General features: G+C 53.8%; 3 protein-coding genes across 9 annotated transcripts in view; 1 reads left to right on the top strand and 2 right to left on the bottom strand.

Annotated features, from left to right (window-relative positions):
- Positions 1-562: 562 nt before the first annotated feature.
- Positions 563-5,788, bottom strand: CDIPT (CDP-diacylglycerol--inositol 3-phosphatidyltransferase). Of its 3 annotated transcripts, none has more exons than XM_003809365.6 (6): positions 5,035-5,788; positions 4,806-4,940; positions 3,314-3,467; positions 2,789-2,870; positions 1,648-1,729; positions 563-1,540 (listed from the first exon to the last, which is right to left on the bottom strand). In XM_003809365.6, exons 1-6 carry the CDS (start codon positions 5,075-5,077, stop codon positions 1,395-1,397), a joined length of 642 nt encoding a protein of 213 aa, XP_003809413.1. In that variant the 5' UTR covers positions 5,078-5,788; the 3' UTR covers positions 563-1,394. The 3 variants fall into 3 exon arrangements, with proteins under 3 accessions (XP_003809413.1, XP_008959844.1, XP_008959843.1); XM_008961596.5 differs by having other exon boundaries at positions 4,806-4,855; positions 5,035-5,440; XM_008961595.5 differs by lacking the exons at positions 4,806-4,940; positions 5,035-5,788 and having other exon boundaries at positions 3,314-4,687.
- LOC117978820 (putative protein T-ENOL) lies at positions 5,652-10,266 on the top strand. Its single transcript, XM_057300018.2, has 4 exons — positions 5,652-5,950; positions 6,524-6,611; positions 6,948-7,095; positions 10,077-10,266. Exons 2-4 carry the CDS (start codon positions 6,528-6,530, stop codon positions 10,229-10,231), a joined length of 387 nt encoding a protein of 128 aa, XP_057156001.1. The 5' UTR covers positions 5,652-5,950; positions 6,524-6,527; the 3' UTR covers positions 10,232-10,266.
- A 3,093-nt stretch (positions 10,267-13,359) lies between these two features.
- SEZ6L2 (seizure related 6 homolog like 2) overlaps positions 13,360-15,344 on the bottom strand; it is a 29,183-nt gene continuing 27,198 nt past the window's right edge. For 3 of the 5 annotated variants that reach the window (XM_003809363.5, XM_008961593.4, XM_003809359.5), the window contains 4 exons: positions 14,908-14,946; positions 14,612-14,729; positions 14,390-14,486; positions 13,360-13,929 (listed from right to left, as the gene is read on the bottom strand). In XM_003809363.5, the coding sequence (XP_003809411.1) occupies positions 13,900-13,929; positions 14,390-14,486; positions 14,612-14,729; positions 14,908-14,946 (284 nt within the window). In that variant the 3' untranslated portion in view covers positions 13,360-13,899. The remainder of the gene's footprint in view (positions 13,930-14,389; positions 14,487-14,611; positions 14,730-14,907; positions 14,947-15,344) is intronic. The other 2 variants (XM_055099652.3, XM_003809362.6) reach the window with 1 other exon arrangement.

The following is a 15,344-nucleotide window of genomic DNA, read 5'->3' on the forward strand; positions in this document are numbered from 1 at the left end:
TTTTTTTTTTTTGAGACTGCCTGGCTCTGCCTCCCAGGCTGGAGTGGCACCATTATGGATCACTGCAACCTCTCCCTCCTGCCTCCCAGGCTCAAGCCATCCTCCCACCTCAGCCTCCTGAGTAGCTGGGACCACAGGCATGTGCCACCACATCTGGCTAATTTTTGTTATTTTTTGTAGAGATGGGGTTTCACCATGTTAGTCAGGCTGGCCTCGAACTCCTGTACTAAATCCACCCAACCTTGGCCTTCCAAAATGCTGGGATTACAGGCATGAGCCACCACACCTGGCTTGAATTTGCATTTTAAAGAAATATCCAGCCAGGCTTTGTGGCTCATGCCTGTAATCCCAGCACTTTGAGAGGCTAAGGTGGGAGGATCACTTGAGGTCAGGAGTTTGGGGCTGCAGTGAGCTATGATTGCACCACTGCACTCCAGCTTGGACGACAGAGTAGGACTCTGTCTCTAAAAAAAAAAAAAAAAAAAAAAAAAGAAAGAAAAGAAAAAAAGAGAAATAGAAATATACCACAGGTGGTCTAAGGACCACACTCTGAGAAACCAACTCATTGACAGACGAGTATTTATTAAGCAGCTACTATATGCCAGGTTCAAGTTGGTCTTACTCTAGGGATAGAGAAGAGAACAAGAAAAGTCTGTGCCTTCATGGAGTTTACATTCTAGTGAGGGTAGAAAATATCAAGAATATAAATACATGTAGACAGTCAGTGACATCAAACAAGTGGGCGGTGGGGACACCACATGAGCATGGGTGGCAGGAGGGCCTCTCTGTGAGGTCACTGTGGGTAGACGGAGAAGCCAGCCAGCAAACTGGAGGAAAAGCACCCAGACGGACGTCCTTCCCTAAGCTCCCTCAACCCAGGCCCTGAGCCAAGAATATCTGAAAGGAAAGCAAGTCAAATAGTGAAGTCCCGCCAGGACCAGGGTAGGCAGGACAGAGGAGCCGGTGACAGGGAAGGCTGTGGATGGTTTCTTCCCTCCTGGGCATGGTGCCCCAAGCTTGCTCTGGCTGGGGGCGGAGGTCTGACTCCCACCTTTCAGGAAACCTGGCCCTCACACCACCTCCCTCACTCAAGCGTCCCTAGCATCTCGGACCCCAGGACTGAGCAGGCAGGGTGTGACACTGCCCGGTCCTGGCACCCCAGGAGCACCACCTGGATGGATGGGGCCTCCCGCGTATCCTCCCTGATTTGAGGCCCGGGTCCTCGGGATCCCAGAGAACGTGACGTCACCAAAGAGAGGCTGACCCCCATCCCAGCAGGTAGAACAACACATGAGGAAGGCGTGAGACTGGGACCTCCTAGCAGGGGGTGGGGAGCTGTGTGGCACAGCAAGACTCCCAGGGCAGGTGGGCAGCCAGGACCCGGGGCTCCAGCGTCACTTCTTCTTGGCGCGGTCTGCTGCGTCCAGGGCAGCCATGTTGCGGGCGGCCGTGATCAGATGGATGACGCTGATGAGCGACTTCAGCAAGGCGATGGGGGCAGTGACCCAGAGGCCCATCCGGAACAGTCCCACAGAGCCAACTGCAGGAAGGCAGCAGGGAAGTTTGGGGCCCGAAGGAGGGGGCCTCCATCTCCCTGGGCAGGCCAGATCCCCCTCCCATCCTCCTGCCCAGCCCCTCATCTCCTACCTAAAGGTCCCTCAGAGAAATGGAACAGGTAGAGGAGGCAGTAGAAGAGCTCATTCCCAGCACACAAGGTGAACAGAGCAGGCTGCACACACAGCAAACAGGCCACGTTAGCAAGAGGCAGGCGTGTGCCACCCCCTGCCCCCCCAGCACTAATGAAGGCACAATCTCGGCATATTACTTCTCTTATTTTTTTTTCTTTTTTACAGACAGGGTCTCGCTCTCTCATCCAGGTTGGAATGCAGTAGTATGATCATAGCACTGCAGCCTCAAAACTCCTGGTCTCAGCCAGGCGTGTGGCTCATGCCTGGAGTCCCAGCACTTTGGGAGGCTGAGACAGGCGGATCACCTGAGGTCAGGAGTTTGGGACCAGCCTGGCCAACATGGCGAAACCCCTCTCTACTAACAATACAAAAATTAGCCGAGTGTGGTGGCACGCGCCGGTAGTCCCAGCCACTCAGGAGGCTGAGGCACAAGAATCGCTTGAACCCAGCAGGCAGAGGTTGCAGTGAGCCGATAACCTGCCACTGAACTCCAGCCTGGGTGACACAGCAGGACTCTGTCTCAAAAAAAAAAAATAAATAAATAAATAAACCCTTAGTCTCACGCAATCCTTCCACCTTAGCCTCCTAAGTAGAGACTACAGGCGTGTACCACTGTGCCTGGCTAAGCTAATTCAAGATTTTGTGTGTGTGTGGAAACAGAGTCTCACTTTGTTGCCCAGGCTGGCCTCAAACTCCTGGCCTCAAGCAATCCTCCCACCTCAGCCTCCCAAAGCGCTGGGATTACAGGCATGAGCCACCATGCCCAGCCATTATCTTTTTAAAAATCCTTCCAGAGGCTGCCTGTGTTCCTGGAATCAAGTCCACACTCCAGCCCTGCAGACCTCTCTGGCTTATCTCCCTTCCCGCTTTCAGTCCCTTCTCTTTGCAGGCCTCATTCCCACTTGTTCCCTGGAGTAATTCACACAGGCCTTCCCCACCAATCCTCCTCCTCCACGCCTCAGCTTACAGGCCCCTCCTCCTGGAGTGACTGGGCAGGCCCTGCTCTGTGCCCTCGCCTTCTCCTAGGCTAGGACCAGGATTCAGCCCAGGGCTTCCCACAGCCAAGAGCCTGAGGGGTGGGGTGTGCAGGAAATGCTTACCCTCGAGGTGTAGTAGATCCGAAGCACCGGATTCCCGGACAAGTCGATCATCTTGTGACTCTCACTGCCTCGGACCACAGAACTTGGGGAGAAAACAGGGGAACCCACGAGGTTTCATGACCACTACCATGCATCCAATCCTCATGTTAACACCTATTGTACAGATGGAAAACTGGGCACGGCTAAGGACCAGTATCCTGCCGAAAGCCACAGTTACCTATTTGGGGGCAGAGTCAGGATTCAAATGCCACATTTGAAAGCTCCCATGCCCCTTCCTATAAGCTGTCACCTATATGGAATCCTAGAATACCCAGCCAGAAGAGTCCTAAGAATTGCTTAATGCAACTGTAAACATGACTGAAGCTTTAAAGAGAGGCAGGTTTGCCTGAGGTCTTTCTACAAAGCAGAGCTAAAAAGGAGCCCTTCCAGGATGCCTAGTGCCATCCCAGACACCCTTCCATCTAGGCTCAGCCCACCCCACTGTAGTGTCTCCAAGTGGCCCAGGCCCCCAGAATCGCAGCAGACCTGTGGAGGTGCAGCCAGTGACTGGCCACATCCAAACTCATGCTGATTTGGAAGAACAGCGTGGCTCCAGGGTACAGCAGGGCCAGGTTGACCAACAGGCACATGGTGGAGCAGCGGTCCGTCAGCATGTCCAGCATGGCCCCAAACCGGGTTCCTGGAAGATTAGGTGGGCAAGGGCTGTTATGGCGCAGTGGATGCAGGACAGGTGCCCATATTTGGTTTATCACTCTGATGCAGGGTGTAAACGAAGACTGGAAGTGTCCGCCTGCCTGGGGAGGAACGCAGGCTGGAAAACAGGCTGTGTGTGAGGTCAGTGGGCAAAGGTCACCATGGCATGAACTGAGAAAGGCATGAGAGTGGAGGGAACAGGGTAGGAGGAGAGGAAAGCTATGTCTGCAACTCATCAACCCCAGAACCAAGACTCCAGGGCTAGATAGAGACTTGATGCCTCAGGGGAAGCCTTACAGTTGGGTCTGGAGAACAGATTTAAAAATTAGTCAACCCTCCAGAAGCCATCACCCTTCCCTCTCCATCCTCCCTCTAAGCATGCCTTCTGGAACCCCAACTGCTTATGCAGGGCACACAGTAGGCCTCCAGTAAACACCTGTTGAATACACTGGTTTTTTTTGGGTTTTTTTTGTTTTTTTTTTGTTTTTTCCGAGACAGAGTCTTGCTCTGTCGCCCAGGCTGGAGTGCAATGGCGCAATCTCGGCTCACTGCAACCTCCGCCTCCCGGGTTCAAGCAATTCTCCTGCCTTAGCCTCCGGAGTAGCTGGGATTACAGGCACGCGTCACCAAGCCCGCTAATTTTTGTATTTTTAGTAGAGACAGGGTTTCACCATGTTGGCCAGGCTGGTCTCGAACTCCTGAACTCGTGATCCACCCACCTCGGCCTCCCAAAGTGCTGGGATTACAGGCGTGAGCCACCGCCCCTGGCCTGAATGGACTTGTATTCAGAGAGACCTCCAGCAGCGCCACCGCCATGTCATGTCTTGCTAATCCACACCTCTCACAAGCAGTGAGTTCTCAAGAGCTAGCTTAAATTCCTTTTGCTACAAAATCAGTCCATTCTTGCTGGGCGCGGCACTTTGGGAGCAAGGCAGGAGGATCGCTTGAGGCTAGGAGCTGGGGACCAATCTGGGCGACACTGCAAGACCCAGTCTCTACAAAAATTTAAAAATTAGCCGGGTGTGGTGGCACGCTCCTGTAGTCCCAGCTAGTCAGGAGGCTGAGGTGGGAGGATTACTTGAGCCCAGAAGATGGGGGCTGCAGTGAGCCATGATCGCGCCACTGCACTCCAGCCTAAGTGACAGAGCGAGACCCTGTCTCAAAAACAAAAAACAAAACACAAAACAAAAAACCCCAGGCCATCCTGTTCTGCTTTTTCCAGAGATGGGAATGACAGCCCTCTGACTCTGAGGTCCCGAGGAGGCAGGGGAAGGGAGGAGGGGATTGTTGAACCCCAAGGCTGGCTGAGAGGGGTGTCTGTCACCTTGATTAAGAGCGCGAGCAGCGTGTCCATCGAAAGCGTCCAGCAGGCCGCTGAGCAGGTAGAAGGAGGAGGCCGTGAGGGGGCAGCAGGGCATGAAGTAGAAAGAAATGATGGCGAAGACAATCCGGGCATAACCTTGGAACGGGACGCGGGGAGACAGGGCAGGATCAGGGAGCCCGCCAAGGCCCCTCGCCCTCTCGTTCGGCCCGGGGCCGCGGGCAGCACTCACCGATGAGGTTGGGCACGAACAGGAAGATATTTTCGTCTGGCATCGCGGCGCCTCCCTTGCTGCCCCGGGCCTGCTCTGGAGATGCCAGTGCTGTCCCAGCCCCGCCGCGCGGCCTCAGCCTCCGGCCCGGCGCATCGGCCGCACCACCTGCGCCCTGGACCCCGCCGCCCCAACCTGGCCCCAGATGCTGAAGCCCGCAGCCGTCGGGAGCATGGACCGGCCCCGAGGTGCGCGGGACGCAGGGGGCGCGCGCAGCCCGCCCTTCCTACCCGCAACCTCCCTCGCCTCTGCCAGCCCCGCAGGCGCTCCGGGCCTCCAGCTGCGGTCGCCGCTGCTCCAGCTGCGCGTGGCTTCCGGGAACCTCCTCCTCCGCGCCCGTCGTTGCAAAATTGGAGAGAGGAAAAAGTGGCTTAAAAAAATAGTTGCGGCCCCTTTAAGGCCTGTCGGCTTCCTTTCCCTTTTCCTCCCTCCGCCCCTCTCCCTTGGCTCTTACCAAAGCGCAGAGGAGGAGAGGGAGGAAGGAACCATTAACGTCAAGCAAAGTTAGAAACGGAAAAGGAAAGGGTAAAAGAGAAGACCGAATAAAAATCTCTGCTTTCCTTTTGTGGAGGGTATGACTTCCTGGAGGCAAAGATAAGGCGATAAAATTCCTCCTCCTGAGTCTTTGCGTCCCCAAGAGGCCAGGAGATTTGGTGCAGTCCTCACTTTACTCCCCGCCCCCTAAGTCTCCAGCCTCCTTTGCTCTCGCAGGCTCCAGGCGGCTAGAGAGGCCCCAGAGCGCCCTGCAGCTGGGTTGCTTCTCGCGTGCCCCTTGTGATGGGAGGATTAGGTCGCAGGCTCCACCCTACGTCATCCTCCCAAGCTTCTCAAGCGTCTGGCGCTTGGGGTCACTGCCCCCAAGGAGGCACCTGGAGGGGTACGGAGGGGAGGCTGGAGGAGCAAACGGGGCGCGCTAGGAAATTCCTCTGTCTTTAGTTCTAGAACCCCTGATCTCCTAGCAACGAGGCTGCGAAACCTCTGCAGACTCCAAGGGTTTTATAGCGTCCGGTAGCGACACGGAGCCGGCTCCCCCTTTTCCAGCCTTCCTCCCCATCTCCCATTCCCCGTCCCCCACGACCTATACCAGAGGTCCTTAGGCCTCCACGTCTCTCCTTTTGCCGAGTAGCCCAAGGTTTCCACCCATCTGCCAGGTCTGGGGCGTCAAGTCGGCTGCCTTGGCTTGGGAAGGTGCTTGGGAGGGAAGAAGGAAGGAGAGGCCCACCAGGCGAAGGGGTGAGGGGTAGGGGGTTGCGGGAGTTCCCTCTCACTCCCGAAGATATAAAGCAACCTTTATTATTATTATTATTTTTTCTTGTGAGAGGGAATGAGGCAGCGGGATGTTTCCTCTAAAGGCCTTGTTTAAACCTGGGCCCGGGGAATGGTGGTGGGCTGGGTTCTTGGGGAAAGCGGGCTGGTTTCTCAGGTCAACTCAGGCTTCGACTGTTCCCAGGGGGATGGCGTCCACTCTGATGGGGAATGAGGGGGAGAAGAAGAGCAGCTGGCCATCTCAAGCTGCACCCTCCTTGAGAGGAGGTCCGGTGAGCACTGCAGGGAACCCTAGAGGTGGGAATGTAATGAAGTGAAGGCCTCCCAGGCAGAGGCACCCCGTGCCAGGTCTGAGCCACAAGCCCTGAGACTCTAGCCTCAACCCTGAGTCCTGAAGCCCCGACTCATAGCTCTCAGCACTAGGCCCTGACTCTAAACCCCCACCAAACCCCCCTCCCCCAGGTCCAGAGCTTTCTAGCTAAATCTCAAGGCCCAGTCCTTCAGGAGCAAGCTCCTTGGACCCACAGGCCCCAGCCTGGGAACTCCCACAGCCAGCACTCCCATGTGGGAGCTCCCAGGCTGAACCCCTCCGGCTTTTCCTTTCCCAGGCTTCGTTGTCTCGTTCTGAGGAATACCTGTCCCGGATCAGTACAGAACTCATGGAGGAGGCTTTGTGCACTGCTTGCTGCCACTTGAACCCTGTGCCCATCAAAAAAAAGCAGTCACAAGACCAAGCGACTCAGATATCCAAACGCGGTAACCCCCTGCCTCAGGACCACCGTGTCTAGAGAACCGCTGCCCCCACTATGCCTGGTTACAGTCCCTGACCCCTCCCACCCCTAGCTGAACTCTCCAGGAGTCTGTGCCCATCTCATCCATCTCACAGCCAGCCCTAGGACCTGTGAAGTGCCCCTCTCACCCGCTAACCCACTGCTGGCCGAGAATCCCCTTAGCCCCGTCTGCCCTGGCTGCATCTCTTCTGGCCACAGGGATAGTCCTTTCTCTGACTAGGTCCTCTACTTCCAGCATTCTTCACCAACACCTGAGGCACAGACACCTGGTGAGTGAGGCTTCAAGGGAGATGCTCTTTGTCCTGGGAGAGAGGTGAGGAACCTGGAGGGGAGAGAGTGAGGGTTTCACAATATCCCAGCAGGGTAGGGGAATTTTTGAACCGTGCACTTCCATTCTATTCTGCCCTGATCCTCAAATTCTGAATTCTCAGCCCTCTCCCCTCTCTTCCACCATCTCCTGCTCCGACAGAAACCGTACCTGCAGCAAGGCATACCTCCTGCCAACTCCTGGTGAAAAGGTACATGCAGGGTCCATGGCTGCCAAGGCTATTCGATATTAACCAAACCTTTTGAGTTTGCACTATATGTTGGTCCCTGTCTTAGGAGCTTGGGACACTGAAATGAATGGTACAGTCTCAGCCCTTGAAGAGTTCACAGTTCAGTGTGGGGACAGACAAGGAAATGGCCAATTATAATACAGTCTGGATAAGTTTCCATAATAGAAATGGACACAGTGGGATAGTACTCTTATCCCAGCCTCAATTGGACAGGACGGACAGGTGCCATGGAGCTTCTTCTTTTTTTTTTTTGAGATGGAGTCTTGCTCTGTTGCCCAGGCTGGAGTGCAGTGGTGTGATCTCGGCTCACTGCAAGCTCCACCTCCTGGGTTCACGCCATTCTCCTGCCTCAGCCTCCCAAGTAGCTGGGACTACAGGCACCCGCCACCACACCCGACTAATTTTTTTGTATTTTTAGTAGAGACAGGGTTTCACCGTGTTAGCCAGGATGGTCTTGATCTCCTGACCTCATGATCTGCCCGCCTTGGCCTCCCATAGTGTTGGGATTACAGGCTTTGGAGCTTCTTGAAGGAGGTAGCACCTAAAGAAATAATTTTCCACCAGGTGCAGTGGCTCACACCTGTAATCCCAGCATTTTGGGAGGCTGAGGTGGGCTGATCACTTCAGGGCAGGAGTTTGAGACCAGCCTGGTCAACGTGGTGACAGAGGTTGCAGTGAGCTGAGATCATACCACTGCACTCCAGCCTGGGCGACAGTGAGACCATCTCAAAAAAAAAAAAGAAATAATTTTCCAGGTTAAAAAAAAAAAGAGGTTAGTAGGAGTCTTTCAAGCAGTTGGGGTTGCATGAACAAAGGCAAAGAGCAGTCTTCGCAGAGCCAGTGTGAGCATCTGTGTGTATTTAGGGCAGGGAGAAGCAGTTTAGCAGCTGGAGTCTACAGGCAAGGTAAGAGGGGACTCAAGAGACTTTATGTGCCTTGTTTAGAGCCTTACACACTTTCCTGGCTGGGTGTGGTCACTTATGCCTGTAATCCCAGCACTTTGGGAAGCTGAAGCAGGAGGATCGCTTGCGTCCAGGAGTTTGAGACCAGCCTGGGCAACATGGTGATACCCCAGGCATGATGGCATGTGCCTGTGATCCCAGTTACTTGGGAGGTGGGAGGATCGCTTGAGCCCAGGAGTTCAAGAATAGCCTGGGCAACATAGAGAGACCCCATCTCTATAAAAAGTTAAAAAAATTAGCCAGGTGTGGTGGCACGAACCTGTGGTCTCAGCTACTTGAGAGGCGGAGGCCAGAGGATCACTTGAGCCTAGGAGGTTGAGGCTGCAGTGAACCATGTTCATGCCACCGCATTCCAGCCTGGGTGACAGTGCAAGACCCTGTCTCAAAAAGAAAAATTTTTAAAAAAGAAAAGAAAGAAAGAAATAGTAGGAGGAGCTGGGTGCAGTGGCTCATACCTGTAATCCTAGTACTTTGGGAGGCCAAGGCGGGTGGATCATGAGGTCAGGAGTTCAAGATCAGCCTGGCCAACATAGTGAAACCCTGTCTTAACTAAAAATACAAAAGTTAGGTCAGGCGCGGTGGCTCACACCTGTAATCTCAGCACTTTGGGAGGCCCAGGCGGGCAGATCACCTGAGGTCAGGAGTTTGAGACCAGCCTGACCAACATGGGGAAACCCTGTCTCTACTAAAAATACAAAAATTAGCCGGGTTGGTGGTATGCACCTCTAATCCCAGCTACTCAGGAGGCTGAGGCAGGAGAATCGCTTGAACCCAGGAGTTGGAGGTTGCAGTGAGCCGAGATCACACCACTGCACTCCAGCCTGGGCTGCAGAGCAAGACTCTTTCTCAAAAAAAAAAAACAAAAACAAAAATTTGCCAGGCATTGTGTCACGCACCTGTAATCCCAGCTACTTGAGAAGCTGAGGCAGAGACTCGATTGAACCCGGGAGGTGGAGGTTGCAGTGAGCTGAGATTGCACCACTGCACTCTAGCCTGGGCCACAGATCGAGACTCTGTCTCCAAAAAATTAAATAAATAAAAATTAAGCACTTACTATGTGCCAGCACTGCTCGAGGGGCTGGGGTGTTGCAGTGAACGAAACAGAGTTCCTGCTATCAAGAGGTTTAAAAAATTAGCCGGGTATGGTGGTGCACAGCTGTGGTCCCAGCTACTCGGGAGGCTGAGGTGGGGGGATCATTGGAGCCCAGGTTGAGGCTGCAGGAAGATATGATTACACCACTGCACTCTAGCCTGGCTGACAGAGGGAGACCTGTCTCGAGAAAAATAAAAAAGACATGAGCCTTGGGTCTAAAGAGTGAAAAGGCTCTGTCTCTTTTATGGAGCTCTTCCTAACAGTCAGTTTGGAAGATGAGCCCACCCCTCTTTGATGCTCTTGGCTTCTCATGCCTCCCCCTTTTTGTCCCTAGAACATGCCTCAAAACTACTCTTTTGCCACTCGTTAACCACTTCCGTTTGTGGGGACCTCCTGGTCATGAGCAGCATCATCCCGAAGCCTTCAAAGTGTTCTGGATTCATCACAGGACCCTCCAGCCTCAGCCAGCAAGGATACCACCAGGAATGAAAGTGCTTTAATAAAGAGACAGGGTGTGCATTGCTCATGTGTGGTTTCTCTGGGGTAGAGAAGCAGGACGGGGGGCTTTTATTTTTTTTTTCTAGATGTGGGTGCTGGATGTGGGCATACGATTGGAGTGTTTAGTTTTTAAAAAAATTTTTTGTGGCCAGGCATGGTGGCTCACGCCTGTAATCCCAGCACAGATCATGAGCTGAGGATATTAAGACCATCCTGGCCAACACGGTGAAACCCTGTCTGTACTAAAAATACAAAAAATTAGCTGGGCATGGTGGCACGTGCCTGTAGTCCCAGCTACTCGGGAGGCTGAGGCAGGAGAATCACTTGAACCTGGGAGGCGGAGGTTGCAGTGAGCTGAGATCGCACCACTGCACTCCAGCCTGGGCGACAGAATGAGACTCCGTCTCAAAATTTTTTTTTTTTTTGTGGAGACGGTGGCTCACTGTGTTGCCCAGACTAGTCTTGAACTCCTGGCCTCAAATGATCCTCCTGCCTCGGCTTCCCAAAGTGCTGGGATTACTGGTGTGAACCACCGCACCCGGCCTGTTGACACAGATGAGCTCCTGGGTCCAAATCCAGCCTCCTGGCCACACGCCAGCACCTTAAGGTCTAGGTCTGTGGCATCTGGCAGGACTCCTCTTGCTTCTGAGGAGCCACCTCTGCCACCACCATTGGGGATGGGGACACTGAGCTATGGCCTTGCCCCTCTGAGCTTTGGGCTTCATGCCTGTGAGAACATATCACACTCATTACTAGCCAGAAAGCAGTGCAGTAGGCTTTGCAGTAGGCTAAATTCATTTTAGCATTTAGCATTTGCATTGCTAAATGCAAACTGTACAAAGTTTGGCCATTTATTGGAGCCTCCTGTGGAAGTCAATTCTCATCTCTGAGCCTTAGTTTCCTTATCTGAAAAAATGGATTAATAAATGATCCCTGTCCCGTAGGGTCCTTTAGAGAGTTAAAAGACATAATTGAGTCAGGCATGGTGGCTCATGCCTGTAATCCCAGAGACACACTGGACAATATGGCGGGAGGATCACTTGAGGACAGGAGTTCAAGACCAGTTTGGGTAACAGAGTGAACCCCCACCTCTAAAAAGGTAAACAAGTTAGCCAGGTGTGGTGGAGCACACCTGTAGTCCCAGCTGCTCAGGAGGCTAAGGCTGGAGGATCACTTGAGCCCAGGAGGTTGAGGCTGCAGTGAACTATGATGGTGCCACTGTACTCCAGCCTACACTACAGAGACACCGTCTCTAAAGAAAAAAAAATAGCCCGGGCATGGTGACTCATGCCTGTAATCCCAGCACTTGGGAGGCTGAGGCGGGCGGATCACTTGAGGTCAGGAGTTCGAGACCAGCCTAGCCAACATAGTGAAATCCCGTCTCTAATAAAATAAAAAAATTAACCGGGTGTGGTGGCAGGCTCCTGTAATCCCAGTTACTGGGGAGGCCGAGGCAGGAGAATCACTTGAACCCAGTAGGCAGAGATTGCAATGAGCTGAGATTGCACCACTACACTCCAGCCTGGGTGACAGAGTAAGACTCAGTCGCAAAAAAAAAAAAAAAAAGACAAAAAAAAAACAATGCATACAAAGTGCTTGCTATTATTGAGATCAGTTTGCCTCACATTCTCCTAAAAGTCCACCCCTTTCTGAATATTTCAGCATCCTTTCAAGTATCCTAAAAATGTTTAATTGCATTTAAATATAAAATTTTATTTTATTTTATTTGGGACGGAGTCTGGCTCTGTCGCCCAGGCTGGAGTGCAGTGGTGCAATCTCGGCTCACTGCCAGCTCCGCCTCCTGGGTTCACGCCATTCTCCTGCCTCAGCCTCCCAAGTAGCTGGGATTACAGGCGCCCGCCACTACGCCCAGCTAATTTTTTGTATTTTTAGTAGAGAAGGGGTTTCACCATGTTAGCCAGGATGGTCTCGATCTCCTGACCTCGTAATCCACCCGCCTCGGCCTCCCAAAGTGCTGGGATTACAGGCGTGAGCCACCGTGCCTGGCTTAAATATAAAATTTTAATTAGGCCAGGCAAGGTGGCTCACACCTGTAATCCCAGCACTTTGGGAGGCCCAGGCAGGCAGATCACCTGAGGTCAGGAGTTCGAGACCAGCCTGGCCAACATGGCAAAACCCGGTCTCTACTAAAAATACAAAAATTAGCCAGGCATGGGTGCCTGTAATCCTAGCTACTCGAGAGGCTGAGGCAGGAGAATGGCTTGAACCCAGGAGGTGGAGGTTGCAGTGAGCCAAGATCACGCCATTGCACTGCAGCCTGAGTGACAAGAGTGAAAAAAAAAAAAAAAGATAAAGTGGAAAAGGACACCCCCAAGGATATAAAACAAGTTCAAATTGGTAGATGGGTCACAGCAGATACGCCTAAAATACTAAAAAGATTGGGGTGGGGGGAAGAAATGGTGTACTTGAATGGATACAAAAATTCTCCAAAGGGGGGTGAATTTTAGGCAAACTGGTCATAAGACAAATTGAAAAGCCAGGCTTAGTGGCTCATGCCTGTAATCCCAGAACTTTGGGAAGTTGAGGAAGGAGGATTGCTTGAGGCCAGGTGTTCGAGACCAGCCCGGGCAGCGTAACAAGATCTCATTTCTACAAAAAATTTAAAAATTAGGCACCATGGCTTGCACCTGTAGTCCCAGCTACTCAGGATGCTGAGGCGGGAGGATCCCTTGAACCTAGGAGTTTGAGGTTGCAGTGAGCTGTGATGGCACCACTGCACTCCAGCCTGGCCGGCAGAGCCAGGCCCTGTCTCTAAAAAGAAAGAAATTGAAAGCTGTTTGCCTCCTGCCCAGCAGCGAGAGAAGACGGGTGGCTCCTGTCAGTTCTCTCCCGTCTGGAAGAGGCCCACAAGGTCAAGGAAGGCCTGGTGGAGAGGTCACTGCGTCCTGGAGTGAGGCTGGTCGCAGGGAGGCCTTCACAGAGGCTGAGCCTAAAGCCAGGCTTTTTTACCCCAGGCCAGGCCCCCGGACACTGCCCTCTGCCCACTTTCGCATTTCCGTTTTTTTTTTTTTTTTCAAATTGTTCCCCTTTCCCCAGCCCTCTCTCCAGAGAAGTGGTCCAGTGCTCGGTGACCACCTCCCCACACTCCACCGGCCCAATTACAAGTGGTGATTTTCTGTTTATTGCTCAAAAACAAGAATTCAGAAGCAAAGGTGGAGAGACTGTGGGTTGGGGAGATGGCAGAAAGGGGGCAAGGCCTTGTCCCAGCTCTCCCCTTTGTCCTTCTTCTGACTCTCCTGGCCAGAGTCAGGCCTAGGGCCAGGGCATCTGGGAGGGGGGCACCTTCGTGGCCAAGGGAACAGTAGAGCTATCGGGGGCAGTCCTTGAGGGGTGCCCTGGGCAGGAGGGGCTGCAAGATTTGCAGGGAGGCAGAGTTCCCCTCCCAGAATCCAAAAGCCGGTAGGGCGGGGGGCAGGCCCCTCTTTTGGCAACTGAGAAGAGGCGGCTTTGGGCGGCAGGATGCTGGTTTATTTACTGTAGGATCTCCAGGGCCATCAAAGCCCCCTCGTGGGATAGGGAGACTATTTACACAGCCAAGGAGGAGGGCAGCCAGGAGGCAGAGACCGGGTCCCGTATTTCCCTCTGCCCGAATGAGGAGGGGAGGGGAGTCCTGGGTCCTGCAGCTGTAGTCTTGGGGTTCAGATGGAAACTTCATACTCCCGCGTATCCTGAAGACAGAGAGATCAGGTCAGTTGTTGGAGTCTGATAGGGGTGGAAGAGGCAGCCGAATGGGAGGAGGGGCAACGATCCTGGGTTTTAAAGTAACATTGACCTCTGGGGGCTGGGGGGCCAGTGAATGTGTTTGGTTCATCCTACAGTGTCGTAAAATGACACAAAAATCTGAATTTCTGGCTTGTCTTGAATAATTGGAAGATCTGCCAATTGTGCCTCAGTTTCGACTATGGGGTAGAGCCGTATTCTTGAGATGGGGCACAAGTCCTCCACTTAGCCACAGTCCTCACCACTCCCTATTGTATACACACATGGCTTGCTGTGCTCATTGACATGGCCTCTGGGGGCAGCTGAGTTTGAAATTCCCAAGACAGAGATTCCAGAGACCTTGCGAGAAGGTTATGGAGTCCTGGGAGAGCCAAGTGGTGGCTCTTCAGGGGCAGGCGAGGTGCTTACCCCAGCTTCATACAGCGGGTTGCTGAAGTCCGACTCCACGGTGATGGGGCTGTAGGAGTGGGAGCCCGAGAAGCCGAAAAGGGACTTTCCCTGAAGCCTGGGAAAGGGAGAGGACAGAGGAGCTTATCAACAGGTAAGCCCCTGAGCTCCCCTGACCCAGGCTCCAGTGCCAGGCCCGCAAGACGTCTGCCCTGGCCGGCAGTCCCCAAGCAGGCTACTTACTTGGTGTAGTAGATGTAAACGCCACTGCCGAGGACAATGACCAAGCCTAGAGGCAGCAGGATGGCCAGGGCCAGGTTCCCCCCTTCCAGCTGCCGTGATGGATCTGTGGTCTGGGTCACTACAGGAGGAGGAGAGGCCGGTGAGCTGTGGCTGGGCCCGGTCCTGGGCTCTCCCAGCCTCCTGCCCTGGGCCTCAAACCCTGGGCTTCATCCCTCCAAGGCCTGGCCTCCTGCCCCAGCCTCTGCCTTGCCCTCCCAACCTGGCCAGCCTGGGTCTCCACCTGTGCTCTCACTGACCTTCCAGTTTTCGGTTGTCCAGGAGCTCCTCATAGGCAACTGCAGGGAGAGGAGGGGGAGGGGATGGGGTCTGAGCCAGGGAGGGGAGGAGGCTGGGAGGGGCCGGGAGCCCGGTGGGGCTGGGCTGGACAGCCTGGTTCTCTCTGCCCTCTGCTCAACCTCAACTTTCTCTCTCCCTTTGTGGGGAAGAGAGAGGAGTGACCAGCACAGGGCCTTTGTCCTCTTTCTCCAGACCCCTAAAAAGTCAGGGTTCCTGGACAGTCTGAGCCAAACTAGAACTTGTCAGAGATAGGGAAACTGAGGCCTATTCAGAGAGAGCAAGGGACTTCCAAGCCAAGGCCCCCTCTACTACACCCCTGAGCCAATCCCATGACCTCACACGACCCAGGGCTTCTGGACACACCCGTGAGGACACGAGGCCACAGGAGGAGAACCGG

This window comes from Pan paniscus, chromosome 18 (assembly GCF_029289425.2).
Source record: "Pan paniscus chromosome 18, NHGRI_mPanPan1-v2.0_pri, whole genome shotgun sequence".
NCBI classification, from domain to species: Eukaryota; Metazoa; Chordata; class Mammalia; order Primates; family Hominidae; genus Pan; species Pan paniscus.

Excerpts from the sequence above, each read along its gene's own strand:
- CDIPT (XM_008961595.5), bottom strand. The coding sequence starts at position 3,717 with ATGAGTTGCAGACATAGCTTTCCTCTCCTCCTACCCTGTTCCCTCCAC. Across the intron at positions 2,871-3,313 it reads CACTGGCTGCACCTCCACAG|TTCTGTGGTCCGAGGCAGTG; the intron begins GTCTGCTGCGAT and ends TTTCTCCCCAAG. Across the intron at positions 1,541-1,647 it reads TTTCTCTGAGGGACCTTTAG|TTGGCTCTGTGGGACTGTTC; the intron begins GTAGGAGATGAG and ends GCCTTCCTGCAG.
- LOC117978820 (XM_057300018.2), top strand. The coding sequence starts at position 6,528 with ATGGCGTCCACTCTGATGGGGAATGAGGGGGAGAAGAAGAGCAGCTGG. Across the intron at positions 6,612-6,947 it reads CCTCCTTGAGAGGAGGTCCG|GCTTCGTTGTCTCGTTCTGA; the intron begins GTGAGCACTGCA and ends TTCCTTTCCCAG. Across the intron at positions 7,096-10,076 it reads GACTCAGATATCCAAACGCG|AACATGCCTCAAAACTACTC; the intron begins GTAACCCCCTGC and ends TTTTGTCCCTAG.